The sequence below is a fragment of the Macadamia integrifolia genome, chromosome 4, assembly GCF_013358625.1.
Source record: "Macadamia integrifolia cultivar HAES 741 chromosome 4, SCU_Mint_v3, whole genome shotgun sequence".
NCBI lineage: Eukaryota > Viridiplantae > Streptophyta > Magnoliopsida > Proteales > Proteaceae > Macadamia > Macadamia integrifolia.
The window spans coordinates 24,873,516-24,891,891 of NC_056560.1; the positions used below are offsets into that span (position 1 = coordinate 24,873,516).

The window sequence follows — 18,376 nt, forward strand, 5'->3', positions numbered from 1 at the left end:
AGACAAACTACCATGCAAAGTTTGAAAGTCCATGCCCTTTAAATAGAAATGGCCAAGAGCAAGTATATCAAGAGACTTTGTGTTAAGGTAGACTTGTTTGCTCTTTGTGATGACAGTTATCTTGTCTAAGGTTCCATGATTTTATCAGGCCAGATGGTCAGCACTCAAATCATAGATGGGATCAATTTCATGAAAAACTACGCATAACTAATTACCCATCTCCAAGCAGATGTGGTGGCAAACAATTTTAGCAAAAAGGCCACCAAATCTTCAGCTTCCTTCCTTATAAACCACCAGCACCATCCAGACTTTGTGGGTCGTGAGGTGATGTGGGATGCTTTTGGGGAAACCAAGGTTTTGCTTTCATTAGTCTGTTGCTCCTCTTTGGTAGGTGTTCTCGCTGAAGGCGATGCCGTCATAGCTGGATTTTTTGTAGCTGTATCTCATCTGGGGCGCCCAGACATTAATACTGTAATCTTTCTTTTATTTTATCTATTTTTCTGCTGATTTTTAGCGCCCACCCCACCCCCCCCCCCCCCCCCCAAAAAAAAAAAAAGCAAAGTATTAACCACGGTATCATTATCTTGTAAGGGAATTTATTGGGGTAAATAGGAATGGTTTTATTTCCAGCTGGAAGTACTTGCTGTTTCGATAACATTCGTGTGTTTGCCCTTTTGTCGAAAGATTAATCTCATGCATATTCATCCAGATTGTGGGGGGAGTGATATTGAATATACAATTAATCATAATTTTCCTCTTTTTGTTCAATGAAATGACTATAGTATGTTGTTTCTGACAAGAAAAATAAGTTAAAGTTCAAAGAGAACAAAGTGTCAAATATATGTACATAAAATATTCAAAATGTAAGCCACTAATTCCGAATGTAGACCAACCAAAACTTTTCATATTGGATTGCTAAATGAAATTAAGCAGAATCATAGATGTGAACTAGTCCAGATAATTAGAAACAGATCATACCTTCCAATAAGCCCATTTCTCGGAGCCAAACCTGTCCCAGTATCAACCACAACCCTAGGGTTCCCACTGCTTATTAACTGTAAAGGGAAGAAAAAAAAAAGATTACCCTACCAGAAGTTAATTAAATGCCAAAGCCGCAATTTCATGTTCGTAGATAGCATATAAATACCTGAGAAGGCCATGACCTTGGAGAAGATGGCCTATCAAAAGAGGGACCAGCTCCTGACCTTTCACTGCTGTAAGGGAAGGGAATTCGTTCTAAATTTGCTATACCAGTATGATCCATACCATGCGATAGGGTAGGCTGGCGATCCATTGGTTGAGAGGGAACAACAGGACGGTCTAGAGCATGAGAAAGTCCAATCGTAGAAGGGTAATGTCCCGGTGAGGATAGCTCATGTCTAGATCTGAACACTGGGGGAGGTGGTGTCTCCATTGCAGCAGAAAAGTATGCAGCACCAACGCTTGGAAGCGGAGGTTTCATAGGGAAGATGGTTTCCCGAAGCCTGCTTGTAATATGAAATAAAGCATCCTGAACAGATTGTAGGCTGCCAATAACCTGCCAATAAGATTTAAAAAGTTCTTTACCTACAAAACCCTCACAAGGTAGGAAGCAAGGTTTGAAATCTCAGGTTTCGGCCTCGGCCGAAAACGAAATTTGGGCTGAAACTTCCAAAACCTGGCCACAACCAGGTATTTTTTCTGGGCTATAGAGAAACCTTGGTTTTAAGACCCTATTTCTGTGTGCATCTTATTTTTTACCTTTTAAACCTAATCCATGAAGTATTTTCACAAAATACACACACACACACAACACAAACAAAAAAATGGCACTTGTGGAGTTGACCCAAGTTTGATAACACACACTCACAGTTGCTAGAGTATCTGTTTCCTAGCTCACTTAGGAGTTGCATACGTAGTGCTTCAGTAGAATAATTGAAAATTGCAATTCCTTTTATTTTTCCAAGTTTGCAGCTGCAGCTTGAGTTTCAGAAAACAAGAAGAAAATAGAAAAATAGGAAGAAGAAGAAGAAAAAGAAGAGGAGTTGCAGCGGTAGCCACCACTGCTGGAGTGGCAGAAGATGAAGAAGAAATGTTGCCAGTCCCACTGCAACTGCCACCGCTTCGTAGGAGAATCCCGCTTCAAAAACTGGACCAGAGCTTCTCTGCCATTTTATTATATACATGACTTCCTTATATTTTAAATTTTATGCATAAATCCTTTTCTATTTCTCTAGTAAAAGATGCAAGTTTTTAATTTTACATATAACTCCCACTAAATTTACATCATAAAAGACCAAAGCTTTATATCTTTGACGCAGATGCACACACATGGACCGATCTAAACCCGTCCAGGTATCGAGACATATATGAACCAGATCCAATTTGGCTAGTAGGATCTTTTAGGATTTTTATTGTCTCTATTTTGGCTTAACATGCAAGCTTTAATTTTTTAGCATAAGTAGGAGATAGCTATTAGGATTTAGTTTCTAATTAAGTTGAGTTTCCAAATTAGACTTGGTTTCCTCTCATGTTGGATTTCTTTTACTATTTATGCCATGTAACCGTTTGAGATTGAAGAATAGAAGTTAAGAATTGAATATTATGGTGTGTGCCAGTGACTGTGTACGTACGATTTTCTTCCCTCCCCTTCTTCTCGTAGGGATCATCTCTCTCCTTGCATTAGAGCTGAAGGATCCTTCCTTCATTCTCATTTCTTTCCCATCTCTTCCCCATTCCTCTGTTCTGGCTTCTGCCGGGACTCAAAAAAAATAAAAAACTCTCATCTTCTACAGCAACACAAACCCCTCCCTATCACCTCAGCTCTACCCCACCGCCTACCCCTTTGCCTTTGATCGAGACCTCTCTAGGGTTCCGGCAGCATTAAAAAAAAAAATCTCTTCATCGAATCCCTTTCCTTTCTTAGGTTTTTGACAGCAACCAAAAGAAAGAGAGAGAGAGAGAGAGAGAGAGAGAAGTCGAAGAGAGAGTAGAGAGATCGAGAGATCAAGAGAAAGAGAACTAGAAAAAGAAGAAGATGAGGGGGAGAGAGAGAGAGAGAGAGAGCGAAACAGAGACTGACCTGGTTCAAGGCACTTCACCACATTCCCTTTCCAAGCAGTGATTGCTCCATTGAAGCTGCTAATCTCCTGGTTTTCCTTGCTGTGGGTTGAATCTCTCCTTCCAAGTGTACAAGAAGTCCCAAACTGAGCTTTCCTTGCCATCGCTAGACGAAGACCCCTTGGATCTCCTCCTTCCTCGCATCGGACCTCCCATGTCGCAGCCAACATTCTCTCCCTTGTTTCTCTGGTTTGACCGAACAGAAGAACTCTTGCTGTTTCTTGAGTGCCACTTTCCCCTTTGTCGGTATTGAACCCCACCCACTCATATTATTGACTTTATCATCTCTTATTTATTCTCAAATTTACTCCACCCTTCATATCTTATTATCCCTTCTAATTTACACTTTGCTTCCAGGTTTACCCAACTCCACCTTTTATTCTTTGTTCTCTTGTTTGATTGTTTCTCTGCCATCCCAATTTGTTGATTGATGAGCAAATAAATGACAATTATGTCTCGAGATATGTGGTGGATATGTTGTCAAAAGACCAATCAGATTTTTTTTGAATCCGAGGATGATGTATTCGTTGAATTCTCTGTTTCTCATTATTAAGATGGTGCTTTTTGTGAAGAGTTTGTTGCTTCTTTAGTCTACGATCAGCTTGTGCTCAGGACTTTCTTCTTCGCAGAAGGACTTGCTTGCTTTCTTCGCTTGGTAGTTTGCTGCTTTCAAGCCGTAGTTAGCAGGCTAGGTCGTGCAATCAACAAAAAATTCCTTCGCAAAAAGCAAAGAATCAAGTCCTTCCACCCCTCTCCTCAACGCATCATTAAATTGGGTCGAGGTGGTTGGAACAATGAGATGACATCCTTGATCTTGACAAAAAATTGTGCATCATCCAGCCTTTCCACATGCGTCAGAAATTTGTTCTTCATAGATCGGCTGACTCAAAGAAGGTGGTACCAACAGTGCAACCATGGGATGAATCGAATGAGTCAACACAAGAGGAAGGCTGTCCAGTTGTGGAACCAGTAACGGCACCAGAAAATGAGAAGATCATGGATCAAGTAATGATAATTCAGCTCAACGCCAACAATTCCCCCATTATGAGTTTGTTCTCCCCTATGCTTTTTTGAACCTGAATGCACCTCCAAAACTTCATGTCTTGGATTTTGTTCACGTTGCAAACAAGGAGCACTTCACCCCTACTCGTGAGCTTTTCTTGTTACCCTTCTACAAAACTCACGGACGAGTTTTTCTCAACACCGAGGGAGTTGATGCAGATGCAAACCCATGGACCGATCTAAACCCAGCTGGGTATCTAGACAGTGATGAACCAGATAGAATTTGGGTCTTTGGCTAGTAGGATCTTTTAGGATTATTATTGTTTCTATATTGCATTAACACGTAACCTTTTATTTTGTTAGCTTAAGTAGGAGACAGCTATTAAGATTTAGTTTCTAATTAAGTCGAGTTTCCAAATTAGACTAGGTTTCCTTTCATGTTGGATTTCTTTTACTATTTAAGCCATTTAACCGATTGAGATTAAATAATAGAAGTTATGAATTGAATATTGTGGTGTGTGCCTGGGGCTGTGTATGTACGACTATCTCCCCCCCCCCCAATTCTTCTTGTGGGGATCATCTCTCTCCTTGCAACCCTGAGTTCCAACTCAGGTATTCTATTCTTTCCCTTCCCCTACCGGCCCACCATCAATCTTACATCTTACCAACAACCTTTTGTATATGCACGCCTAGGTGCCTAGCCACTGCCTTGGGTCATCTTGTCGCTGTGACAACTATAGTCAATCTTTTAGTTAAAGAACGGGGCCTTGGGATTAGGAATGTTCCCCTTAAAAATGTCTCACCTTGCTAAGTGGCTATGGAGGTTTCCAAAGGATCTGTGTGCACTTTGGCACAAGATGATAAAATATAAATATGGTTGAAGGTCAAGGGATGGGACACTCCTGGAGGCTGGAGCTAATGCAATAACTTCGAGGGGCCCTGTAAAAGCTTTAGTTGCCTCAATTTCATCTCCCTTCATTGGTTCCATTGTGATGTAGGCAACAGGGGGGAGAGAGATTTCGCAAGATGTGTGGTTGGGGGGGTGGGGGAATACCACTTAAGGATTTGTTTCCCGGCTTGTATCTCATCTCCAATGATAAAAATGTCCATGTGAGCATCTGCTGTGATACATGAAAGTGGTGTTAATTGGAATTTCCAATTTAATAGGACCTTAGGAAGGGGAACTAAGAAAGTTGTCAGTCAGATTTGACTGAGCAGCACCACAAAGTTCTAATTATGATGAATCTAGGAAAAGAGGTTCGGATCTTAAAAACTAATGGCATATTTCCATCCAAGTTCTTATTTATTGCAGAGTGTAACATTATCTTTGCAGAAGATAAGAGAACCCATGTAGTCCCTTTCCTTATACTTGGAGGACCAAAGCTCCAGAAAAATGCAGAACATTAAGATGGGAAATCAATCACAAAAAGGTTCTCACCTCTGATTTGTTTCAGAAGAGAAGACCAGGACAGTCAGTCTCCCCAAGCAGGTTTAATCTGTGTGGGGGGGAGGACACTGGGAAATATAGAAAGAAATAATAAAAATTAGAAATTATCAGACCAAGCATTTATGCAGCTCCTTTCTAAGTGAAAACCTCTAATAAAATTGTAAAAGAAGACGTGGAAGTGATAGCATTTACCAAGGCTAGTGAACTTGGTCATGACACCAGCTGCCATGTGGCAGGCAATGGTGGTGCTCCATGTCATAGAGGACCAAGCTCTTGTCTCACCACTCTAACTCTTTGCCCAAATAAGTACCTAACGGGTCAAAAGTTGATTCCAAATTAAAAGAGTTACAAAAATGTCACAGATCAGGTGAGGTTAATGGCAAGTTCATAGAATTTTCCAACTTCAAAAAATGCTGACCCACTTCTTTTCTTATTTTTATACTGCAGCATGACTGACAGTACGAGAGAGGAGCGAGGCACAAGTCTCACAAAGCAAAGGTGGGACGACACAAGCCCAGGTCTGGGAACCAGCAGGCACAGATTTTACCAGCAGAATGAGCTGACACCTTCTATTTTTTACCCACATGGCAACAATTTGAACTAAAATTTGGCCAATCAGACGAATACAGGATCCCCTGTAACATTGTCCAACCAATTGTGTTGTGTAATAATCCAACAACTTCCGTAAATGTCAATGAGACCAAAAAGAGAACAAATAAAGAAAGAAATCTGTTGATTACACATGGATCATGAACCAAGATTGCTATTTGCTAATAGATTCATATTAGCCACATGCAAAACATTAAATAAGAAACTTTTTCTATGACTGACACATGGCATTATTTTTCCTGCAGCAGGAGTTATTCAATGTCTAAGACTCTAAATGTCTGCATCTCCCAGCTGCATCTAGGGGTGATATTGAGGCAATGAAAGGCATGGCCTGCTCAGCTCCAGCAAACCCAGCACCTGTTCGCAGCCCAGGAGGGGGGGGGGGGGGAGGGCATGGGATTTTCAATGCATGTCCATGAAGGCCAGGTTGAACTGGGCAGGCCTAAGCCAATGGCCCAATACTCAGTATAATAATATAATCCAACAAAACATATGTACCATAAGCACACATATTTAAAAGCATATACCAATACTTTTATTAATGAATATAAATATTTACGATACACTTTTTAACGATGCTATAAGATTGCATATTTCACTTTTATGAATATATAATAGTATGCTTATATTGTATTTTTTAAGGGGGGAAAAAAAACAAATATGTTTGGTTTAGAGGTGGTTTGAACCCAGGCTTCTACATGGACAGAGTACATTATCAGTTATCCAGCCATGCTAAGATTCATTTGCAGAGAACTTTTCAAAATGTATACGACAGAATAGCACTTCATAAATTCACTCACTTCAGAGAAGTAACATAATTTAAGTAGTGAGGTTTTATGAGTAAGCGTGCACAACTAACATGTTAACAAGAATAGCACAAGCACTTAATAATATACCTGCACAACATCATCAGTCTGTCCGCCGCATTTTGGAGCTTGTTCCTTTCCAAAAACACGTATGCTAGCACCAGTTGCTCTTCTCATTTCGACCACAATGGTCCCTCCTTTACCTAATAAACAACCAACCTGCTGGGACTGTACAAGAAGCCGAGCAACAACTGCCGCACCTGGCTCAAATCCAATCTCAGCAATTCTAGAATGGACACGAAGTACAGCATCCTGTGCAGGAGAATGCTTTTGTTCCAAAGTCTGCACAATCAAAAACCAAACAAACAGGGGGGAGGAAATCAAATGATAATGAAAATGGTTTGATAATTTCAGTAAAATTCAACCTAGCAAATCATCTTACAGACTTTTTGACGCAGATCAATTCCTAGGCTTAAAGTACAGCCGTAGCCCTTAGGAATCCAAAAGGGTCAGGTCCACATGCCACCTAAGTGACCAGACCCTTAGGCCTTTGGCCCTTGGCCCAACCTGCCAAGGGCTGGGTCAACTCATGCGGGTTGGGAGTTACTGGTTCTCATAAAACCAGAATTGTGGGACAGTTTTGGGAAGGAATGGGCTGCAAGTTATTTTTGGTCAAAGCTGATTTATTTCCTTTTTATTTTTAAGATTTGTTTCATTTTATGTAAGTCTTTATTCTTTAATCTAAGACAATGTAATTACTTAGGGAACAAGCCTCCCTTTTCCTTGTAAGAGGCTTCTACGTAGTTTCCATTTTCAGTTTTAGAAGGTTATAGCTATAAAGCAATGGTAAGGTTGCACCACTGTGACTAAGTGGTTGCAGGTTCTAGTCGGGAAACAGCCTCTCCGCGAAGAGGGGGGTAAGGCAGACCCTCCCCAGACCCCGCAACGACGGAAGCCTCGTGCACTGGGTACCATTTAGAAGGTTGTAGTTATAAAGAAAGGGAACCACATAGTCCTCCCCCACAATTTTGAATGAAGAAAAGCTCTTTGCTTTGTGCAATGAATTCCAGTGAGAGGTTGTGAGGTGAGAGACTCTTGGCTGAGGTAGCCATTATGCCATTCCCCCTTCTTCCCTAGTTGATTCCCACTCTTCCCTGTTTCTAAGTTTGCAATTATTGATCATCTGAGCCCCAACTGAGCACCCTTTGAAGGATTCTGATCATCACCATCGATCCACCAATTGAACTTAAGTTGCTTCTGTCATCATAGTTCATTGAAGGAGGATCTCCACACCTGCAGTTGCAAGGGTTGAGGTTTTCTACTGAAACCTTCAAGGTGTCGATCTTCCCCAACCCCTGGGCTGTTAAGCCTGCACTTTTGGGAGTTTATTTCTTATCCCATGACCCCCACTCAACCAGGGTTTGGTCTGATCAGAGGCTTGTAGAGTGTGCTGCAAGAAATCTCAAATTTCTGCCCTAAATCAAGAACTCAGGTAACTATTAGGACCTAAACTCGATTGGAGTTTGAGGCTTATCAAGCTGCTGTTGTGGGTGTTCTGTTTACTTTCAACTCTTTGGGTTTTAACCCCAGTTTTATGCCCAGATTTAGAGGGTATTGTGCTGCTGTTTGTTGTCACGTTTGGGCTGAGGTTGTTCTCTAATTCTGTTAAGCATCATCGGGGGTCCTAAGGGCTGTTACAGACTTATAGCCCACTGATATCTACTATTGCACTTTGCGCTTATATTAATATACTGGTGCAAGGTCTGAAAACAGTACTTGTTTGGAGTTAGTTTGTGGTCCTACCTGGGGTTAGGTTAGTGTGACCTAGATTACATTACTTTTCCATGTCATAATTGAAAACATGTGGCAAAAGAGCACAATAGGATCTCAAATCCTATTGGTAACATTCAGAAAATCTTCAGTTTCAAAGGCAGTCTAATTGGATGATCATAACACAACAGATCAATCCACTGCAATTCTTTAGCCAGTGATACAAAAAAGGGAGTGGGTGGGAAATCCACATAAACAACTAAGCAAGTCATTAGTAATGACAGCTATGATTATCCATGTTGATGAACAATCAGAAAAATGAGAACCCCTCTAGTGATTAAAGTAACTCAATTGGTAGACCAACCACAATTTATAACAGAAAGTGTACCTAAACAAATAAAGGAACTACAAATTGAAAAGGAGTACACATGCCTCTCGTGCAGATATGACAACAACACGCTCATCCGAATCAGGTGCAGCATCAGCTATTTTGATTGATGCTCCGGTTTCACTTTGTAAAGCCCGTATAATACAGCCGCCTTTACCTATCAAACTGCCAACTTTGTCAATTTGGCATAACAACCTAAACATGATTTCCTCTTCCACGACCTTCCTGTGGCCAGCTCCAATGCTCTCTGGTCCTGGAACTGAAGAACCCCTGGAATGATAATCCACAGCATGGTGTCCAGATACATAACCCCTTTGAGAAAATGGATCTACCTGAGTGGACATGCTGGTTCCTCGCAACACCGACCCTAATGGTTTAGCAGCAGCAGAGTTGGCAGCATCTGTTCTATGGTTGTCTTGGAGACAACTTGAAACGGATAATAGTGCTTTTTTTACCGATGAAAATACTCCTGTTATCTGATGGCCAGAAACACCAGAATTTACAAAACTTCAGACAAAAATCCAATATATAAACAATTTGAAGTCAAACCACCAGCTGCAGTCTAGGAATGCTAAATTGGAACCACAAACACATGGTTCCAGAGTCAGCACACACAGGACATGCCTCTTGTTTTCTAATATTTGAGACTTAAATTCCCAGACATCACCACTATGGAAGTTTTATTCAAATTTTAGCACATTGAAGACAAAGGGACAATTCTATTAGTATAAACAAACATGTCAAGGTGTAAGCATCACTAAGAGAAAACCTAGCGAATTGCATGAATACTACCACATTTATGTAAAGAAGCTGCTGAGTCTGTCAAAATGTTGAAAATCATTAACGTGCGTGACCCATAGCTTGCTGACATACCAAGTTGGCTCATTAAAATCTCTGGGTTGATTCAACATAGCAGTGATATGACCAAGCAAAGGACTTTGGAAATTCTTTGGGTCTTCTTTTTTCTTTCCATCTTCATGGATTGGCATTGATTTGCAAATGCCCAACTGCTGGTATTTACGTGATCATATAAAATATCTCAGTACACGGTAGACTCCTATGTTCACATTGGAGAGCACAGTTGTCAAAGCGACTGAATGATACAAGGTGTTGGAAGGGGTCTGGAAGCCTAGGCAACCCAAAAAGGCGCCTTGACAACTATGTTGGAGTTGAAGTCCTAAAGGTAAAATGGATAGCTTAATTTCAATATTGAGTGGTAGCATGTTCTGTAGATTTCGAGAAGACTACATAGATTAATTCCAGTTTTGAGCTACCATAAGTCATTCTCAAAAGGGAAGGTATAATCATCCAGAATGTTGCCCACTGTACTTTTTTTTTTTTTTTTTTTTTTTAGGGGTTGGGGGAAGGGGGGATTAAAGACTCATATCATGTAATTGTACTTTTATTGGCAGCATAGTTATAGGTAGAATATTCTTAAGTTACCAGGATTGCTGTAAATTTTTCACCTACCAAGTTCTTGTTCTGTTCCAAAGTTATTTATTTTTTAATCAATCAGTGCATTACACAGCTATATTGCTGGTTTCACTAATAACAACGTTCATGCATCTCTAAGGTTTTCTCGCATCACTTAAAAGAAAAAAAAAGTATTAAAAACCAAAAAGAAATTAAAAGACACAAAGAGACAGTTCAAAGTTTCAAAGACAAGAAGTATAGAAACTAGACATGGTGTTCCGAGTGGAAAATCAGCCCAAATCATACACGAAGATGAACTCCAATTAAACTATCTTTTACTAACATCCTGTATTGCCCATATAGGAAAAAGAACCAATTTCAATCACTTTTAAACACTAAATGGAAAACATAAAAGAAAATTATTAGACAGTTCCAAAATTCTTCTGTCCATTTTCATAAGCTCAATGTCCGGTTTTCCAATCACAATCAGAATAGTGACAATAAATAGCAAGGCAGTGATAAAGATAGTGAAAAAATATTAAAGGCTGAGGCTTTTACCTGGATCAACTCATCTCCAGGAGAAGCACAAGCTGGGATATGATCCTTAGGAAGGATTCTAACTTGAGCTCCACTGTCCTGTCTTATCTTCTCCACGATCTTTCCCCCTCTCCCAAGCACACATCCTACCTGATTACTTGGCGCTAACAACCGACACACCACTGAGCTCTGATTCCCCACGATAGCCCCAGCGTTCGCTGTCTTCTCTTCCTTCTCCTTCTCTTTCTCCTCTGCATCTTCGGTTTCCCCGGAAACTCCCAGCCTTTCCTCATCTACTTTCAACATCCTCTCAAAAACCCTAACCAGTGCCAACTGGGCCGGCGACGCATCTTCTTCGCCCGAATTCGAATTATTTGAATTCCCCAATTCCTCTCCATCGTTTTCTCCACTACCATTGTTATTGCTATAGCCATCGCCATTGCTATTCTCTTTCTTCTTTTTCAGGGGAGTTTCCGCAACGATTAGAATGACGCGCTCATCGCATCCAGGGACGGACTCGTCAATGCGAATCTTGGCGCCGGTTTGTTCACGGAACTGGCGAATGATTGCACCACCCTTGCCGATAACTCCACCGGTCTTGACTGCAGGACAGAGAATGCGGAAGAGGGTTTCGCCAGCCGAGAGCTTGAGAGGTGGAGGGGGTGGCTTGAAGGAGATAGATGAGGCGGTAGAGGATGAAGACGAGTGGTGCCGCCGCTTGGTGGAAGAGGGAGCGCCGCCCCCATTGGGTTCCGATCGATCCATGGTGGAAGAATCGAAGGAGCGTTTGGGTACGAGTGAGCCGTCCATGTTTGAATCGACAACGGCGACGGCAACGGCAACGGCAAGGGCGACCGCCACCGCAACCGCAACCCCAGCTTTTAATTTCCTCGTTTTTACCGCTCCTGTGTAATATTAAGGCTCAGTAGTGAGGGGATGCAACTTTGGCCTGGCGAACCCAAGCCTGCAGGACCCAGCAGAGATGGGCTGAGCTTTTCAGCCAGCGGGGTGGATGGGCTGGGCTAGAAAGAAGATTTTCGGACTCAATCTCTCGGGTCAGTCTGAGCTTGGCCCTAGTTGACTCAACTCTGCTAAAAGAATAGGGAACATTTTTTTTTTTTTTTCAGATGAATAAACAATTAAACCATGCAAGAGGGAGGCGAAGGCATCAAGCCCCTAGGGAAAAGCCCCCAGAAGGATAAAAGGGGGGGAGGGAGAAATAGAGCCAAAGCTAAACAATCAGGGAACGAACATCATAAGGGGGGAGGATCTAGAATAGATCCAGGCAGCAAATTGTGTCTATTCTTAGGGGAGTCTCTGATATGGTCATGTTTGAGGCAACCAAGCTTGGTCGAGACATCAAAGTAGGTGGCATTTCAAATCTTATCATAAGAGTGGGAATTAGAGGTCTATCTACGAAGATTGCGCTCTATCCAAAGATGGTTGATGATGGCACAAAAAGGAAGTTTCTCAACAATGTCACAAATAGTAGAGCCAAAAAAAGTCATATCAACTCATATCCATTCTATACTGAGAGGAAGAATTCTCCTTTTAGAAGGCTAGCAGTGACTAAGGATTTTTTTTCCAAATGGAGGAGGAGAAGGGGCAAAAAAAACAAATGGTCAATATCTTTCAAACCATTCTAGCAAAGGCAGCAGGAGGAGGGAACAGGAATGTGGCAATGGATGAGGAGGGCTTCGGTGGGAAGGCAATTGGAGAGGGCAAGCCAAACAGTGAAGCTATGGCAATGAATGTAGCATTTAAACTAAGTGATTTTGCATACCAAGGAACAAGAGGCTCAGGAGATCAAATATGATTCTAGGCAGAGGATGAGGTGAAGAGACCGGAAGGGGAAGGGAGCTAGGAAACTTTGTCTTCACTCCCAATGAGAGATGGGGAGGGAGGACCGTATAAGGACTAGGGGGAGTGGAGGAGGGAGGAGCCCAAGATCCTTCAAAGATGATTTCAGCTACCTTGTCAGATATAGCAATTCCAGAGGAATAGATGGTTATAGGACTAAGGATGGAGAGAAGCACACTCGAAGGGTGCCAAGGTTCGAGCAAGAGGGAGGTAGATGAACCATTTGCAATGGAGATGGAAAAGACATTGATAGCAAAGGGTCTGATAGTTAGGGTCTTCTGCTAAACCCGTGAAGAATCAGACAAATGGGAGGCAGTCCAGATGAAGTCATTGTTGAGAGAGGAGGAGTAGATCCAAGAGACCTAGATGTTATTTTGCTTGGAAGCAATTTCCGTAAGAGCTTGAGGGTGCCAACAAAATTGATATCTTTGATTCTTCTAAGCCCAAGACCACCCTTGGATTTGGGAAGACAAACTGAAGCCCAATCAAGAGAGTGGAAGAATTTGTCTAAATCAGATCCTTTTCAGAGGAAAGGAGTAGAGAAGGGATTCAACCTTATTGATGACAAAGGCAAAAAGGATGAAGATTCCATACCAATATAGATACATGAATTAAAGCATAGATTTGGTCAGGACTAACCAACCCGCGTAGGAGAGGAACTTGCCTTTTTAAAGCTACAGTCTCTTCCTCATGAGGTCGAGCATGGGGAGTAATGGTGAGCCCTAAGTTTGGAAGTGATGAGGGGCCTACCAAGGAACTTGACAAGGAGGGTTCCAAGGGAGAAGCCAATAGAAAATAATTGATTAAATCCTTATTTGAGTTTATGATTAAATTCTAGGGCTCACGTGTAACCAAGTTTGGTGGAAACAAAAATCATAATTTTATTTTTTTTGTCCTCAAAGATGGTACAATTTTTTTTTTCAATGAGGATAAATCCTATGAATTTCACACAAATATAGTATTAAATGTTGTATTAAATATATGTTAAGCTTTTGAAATTCTTCTTTTAATCTTTATATTAAATAACTTTAGGGAATAAGACAATGAGCAACCTAAGGCTTTTGGTTTCACGTCTATTACGAAAAAATATTGAATGCAAAAAGACCACACAACCCCATGATGAAGATGCTCGCACACACCCTCTCCTTGGCAGTGGATGTTGGTGTCTACGTTCACCATCGGATAGCGTTCTATCACCTTTTACTTAATCATCAAGGACCCTAAAGGACATGAATTATATATAAAATAAGGGAAAAAGAACCTACCAATCTATTGTAGACAACACTAGCACACAAGGGCAATGGAAAGGTGCATACAAGCATCTTCAATGCACGGGGTGGGGGATGACGTGATCTTTTCATGCCGGTTTGTCTGAACATAGGCAACACCATAATGACATGGTTCTTTCCCCCATAAAATAAATAAAAGTAAACTTAAAAAGCCTATTCAATGATATAACATGACTAAAGCCTATAGGCTAGTGTCAAAATCAACATCACACCATACGTAGCAACTATCAATGGAAATGACTGGGGAGAGAAAAAATAAAAGTGAGTTTACATAAATTGAAGATTAAATATGGACCTAATCAATTTTTACTACTGGAATGCCCAAATGCATTATAAAATTTCACTTAGTGATTCATTCAAACGAATGTTTGGGACTATGGTATCTAATTTCTTAAATAGAATATCTATTAGCATTCGAGTCCCTAGTCCTTACCATTTAGAATTTAATCACAAACTCAAAGGTAACCAAGAAATTTGAGGGAATAAATAAATAACTGGATTATATGGGTCCTAACCGGCTAAAACCTAAAAAAAAAATGTATTGTAAGAAATTTACACTGAAATATTTCCATTTATTCATCATAATAATCAGTGTAACTTCAAGTGGTTTGTTTTAAGAATGCTTCCCCACATGGTTCACCTTTTTTCAGCTACGAGAATGGCTGAGCTTGATTATTCCAACCATTGAATACCTACTTGGGAGTAAATCAAATTCCATGGTTTATCACAAACATATGATCCTCCATCCAGTTGATTTTATCTAATGCATTATAAGCTATCAAAGACAATAAAAAATTAACAGTTGATATATTAGCCTATCAAATTTATACTATAAACATATATGAATTTCTAAGATTGTAGAGTACTAGAAAATCATTCACTACTGAAATCATAGTACTGGATCATTGTCAAAATTAACCAAAAGAAAGGGGTAAAAAGATCATTGTCAAGAGAAGAAAACTTAACCCATAAAATTATTATGGTTCTAAGTTGTCAAGTTGTCTCATGATGAGGGCCGAGGCCCCAAACTTTATATAACGGGGGATTTCACCATATTTTCCCCCGGATGACTCGATAAATATACATTCTCTCTGAGGCCTATGATGGCATGAAGGAAGTCAAGATGAAGAATCATTCTCATTTGAAACATTTGCAAGACCTAACTGATCAGACTCAGCAGCTTCATTCTGAGAAACAAAATAAGAGGGGGGGGGGGGGAGGGGGGGGGGGGGGGGAGGTCAGAAAGAAAACAAGCAAGCAGAAAATTACCAACAGCTCAGAAAATATAGCAGCAAACAAGACTAATTAAGATTTAAGATATGGGAGAGGGATAGACACACCGCCTGCATGCAGCACCAATGGAGGCACAGGGCAGTGCATCATCAGGAGGGGAAGGGGGTCATTCCAAAGAGGTGGGGGAAGAGAGAGAGAGAGAGAGTGACACAACTGGCACTAGCTTGCAGGACGCAGGCGGTGTGCCCAGCCTTCTCCCTTGGGATATAATCACTGAAATTTGGAAAGTGTGAATTAGAAACACTACTCACCTCCCCATTCTGGTTTGATGAAGGATTCTGCACAGCCACTGGAACAGCCTTTGAGAGGTCTCTAAGTGTACCCTGAGGATCAAAAGATTCAGAAAACATGGAGGGAAATTACAATTACAGAACGCATATTAGCATTTTTTCTGATTTCCTCATTTGATAAATTTGATAATCTCAGTATACCCCACCATTAACCACTTGGAACAAAATCAACTGAAGATTCCTATAGTGCCTTCTTAAACGACTATTGGTTTTGACCATCCCTTAGCAACCCCACCCCCCCGCGCAAAAAAAAAGGGCACTGTTTTTTCACATCAACAGAATTTGCTCTGGCATGCCTAGGCATGTGAACTGTTCTGGGTCAAAAAATTAACTAATGAAGAGTTCTACATTACAATACAGTCAGTGGATAAATAAGTAAACAGATCAATTGTAAATGTTATTTTTATTTCACCTAGTATACTGGTGAAGAGTAAAAAAGTCCAAGTCCAGGATAACTGGCCTGAATCAGGTGTTTGTAGCAATTCCACCCATATATATGTATAGCAAAAGAAAATACTCAATGCTAGGATTAATCATTTAAGATGGTACTCCCTCCTTAGATATAAAGAGGATTAAATGTTGACATTTAAACTATACTTATTTTCTGTACAAACTAAGTCAGCTCTGCCCAGTAGTAATTCCGTGTTATTTTCTAGGGGATGGTAACGCGCATCTTACAGTTTACATATGCAGAAGATAAGTAGCAGTTCTAGAAACAATGCTAGGACATGATAAAAGTGATTGCAACCAGCTTCAGTATACCTTATTTGCCCACATAAGTCCACACGCATTGCAAAGAGTCCTTGGTCCGTCAGGCCCACGGCGCATCATAGGAGTAGATTTCTCACTGGTGCCACAGTGGCGGCAACTGGGAGATTTTAAAGGGAAAATTAGCAACTAAAACCGCAAGGCACAGCATTGAATACATCGGGATATGGAATAAAAACTGGAAATGATTGCATGGATAGTCACTTCTAATTAATATAAAGCTGAAAGTTAGGAACTGTTGCTATGTGTGGTGTTACTCACATTTCTTCTTAAACCAGTTATATACACAAAATAGAAGTCATCCCAATATCAAAACTCACTGATTGGAATTAATGAACTCCCCTCAATGACGTGCACCACTAGCTAGTGATTCTGAATCACAGGGCATTTGTACCAATGTGCTGCTAAAATCCAATATATATTTTTAACCCTGAAAATCAAATCCTAAACCTAACAAGCTGAATCCTCGATTTCAATCCGTTCTTGATAATAAAAACCTACAGCAGCCCTGAGAATCTTAAGCAGTTAAGCTTCATCATTTGGTAATGAATTTATTATTCACCAAAAAAAAAAAAAGGCTTCGTCATTTGAATCTAAACATTAAATCAAATCCAATATTTGAGTTAGAAACAATTATCTCTTCTTCGAGTCAAGCGCTTAATCATTTGAATCTAAAAACTAAATCAAATCAAATATTTTAGTTAAAAACAAGTATGAAGTATCCCTTCTTCGAGTCAAGCTGTAAACCCTCTAACTTTAGCCCCTTCTCTAATAAGTACCCAGAAAATAAACCCATATCTTCTCGTAGAGCTGCATTTTTTAATTTTATTTTTTGGGTGCCACAGGAGGTGGGGGAATGGTACAAAAGCCATATCAACCAAAAATATTTGCACCTATAGTCAATTTAAAATAATTTCTTCATTCTTGATGTTCAAAGCATATAATTGACCCAAACAAACAAAAACAACAATCAAAACCTTATCCCAACTTAATGGGGTCGGTTACATGGGGATACCAAGCAAGGACGAGCACAAGGATCCATGCAGAAAGATTGACGGGTTATTGCTAATCATAATAAGTGCCGGCTGTCAACCTGACGCACAATTACAAATCAGCCACAGGCTTATAACAACAAACTATAATAAAGTACCGGCTGTCTACCTGATGTACCATATAGATCAGTCAAGCCAATGCGTCCTACATGCATTACGTCCACTACCAAGATAAGTCATCACCTAACCTACTTTCATAAAAAGAGGAATGAGATAACAAAATCTTGATAGCCCTGCTAAGCACGAAAGTAACAACTCAAGCATACATCTTTGCCTTGAAAACTATGTAATCAAATACAACTCCGCATTAAAAGCTAGATACGCAACCCACAAGTCGAGCCGGAGGTATCTGTGAATAACGGGTCAATGCACCAGCATAAAGCCCACCACCATAAGCAAACCAATTGCAACTCACGTGCGTTACGTCCACCACCAAGGCAATCCACTATCAGACCTACCACAATGTAATAAGGTTTTGGTAGAAGGAAGCCCGGTAGCCCTGCCTAGCACGGTAATTGCACCTATAGTCAATTCACAATAATTTCTTCATTCTTGATGTTCCAAGCATGTAATTGACCCATAGTAGTCAAAATACAATGCTGTATAAGTGTATAACAGGTGCGGGCATCTTTGACAGGTCAGAAATCCCTTACTTTATCTCATGTTCTATTTTCAATTCCTGTACCCTGTTTCTGCTATTGATATTCATCAATAGTGTTTTTTTTTGTTTTTTGTTTTTTTTTTGTTTTTTTT

The 18,376-nt window shown here is 40.5% G+C and overlaps 2 protein-coding genes across 2 annotated transcripts in view; both read right to left on the reverse strand.

Moving 5' to 3' along the window:
- Positions 1-12,014, reverse strand: part of LOC122076785 (KH domain-containing protein HEN4) — a 30,534-nt gene extending 18,520 nt beyond the window's left edge. The window contains exons 1-5 of the mRNA XM_042642332.1: positions 11,093-12,014; positions 9,166-9,597; positions 7,054-7,305; positions 1,148-1,537; positions 979-1,055 (exon numbers count right to left, since the gene is read on the reverse strand). Coding sequence (XP_042498266.1) covers positions 979-1,055; positions 1,148-1,537; positions 7,054-7,305; positions 9,166-9,597; positions 11,093-11,881 — 1,940 coding nt within the window. The 5' untranslated portion in view covers positions 11,882-12,014. The remainder of the gene's footprint in view (positions 1-978; positions 1,056-1,147; positions 1,538-7,053; positions 7,306-9,165; positions 9,598-11,092) is intronic.
- A 2,989-nt stretch (positions 12,015-15,003) lies between these two features.
- Positions 15,004-18,376, reverse strand: part of LOC122076651 (GATA transcription factor 24-like) — a 22,089-nt gene continuing 18,716 nt past the window's right edge. Inside the window, exons 6-8 of the mRNA XM_042642063.1 lie at positions 16,566-16,671; positions 15,765-15,836; positions 15,004-15,407 (exon numbers count right to left, since the gene is read on the reverse strand). Coding sequence (XP_042497997.1) covers positions 15,339-15,407; positions 15,765-15,836; positions 16,566-16,671 — 247 coding nt within the window. The 3' untranslated portion in view covers positions 15,004-15,338. The remainder of the gene's footprint in view (positions 15,408-15,764; positions 15,837-16,565; positions 16,672-18,376) is intronic.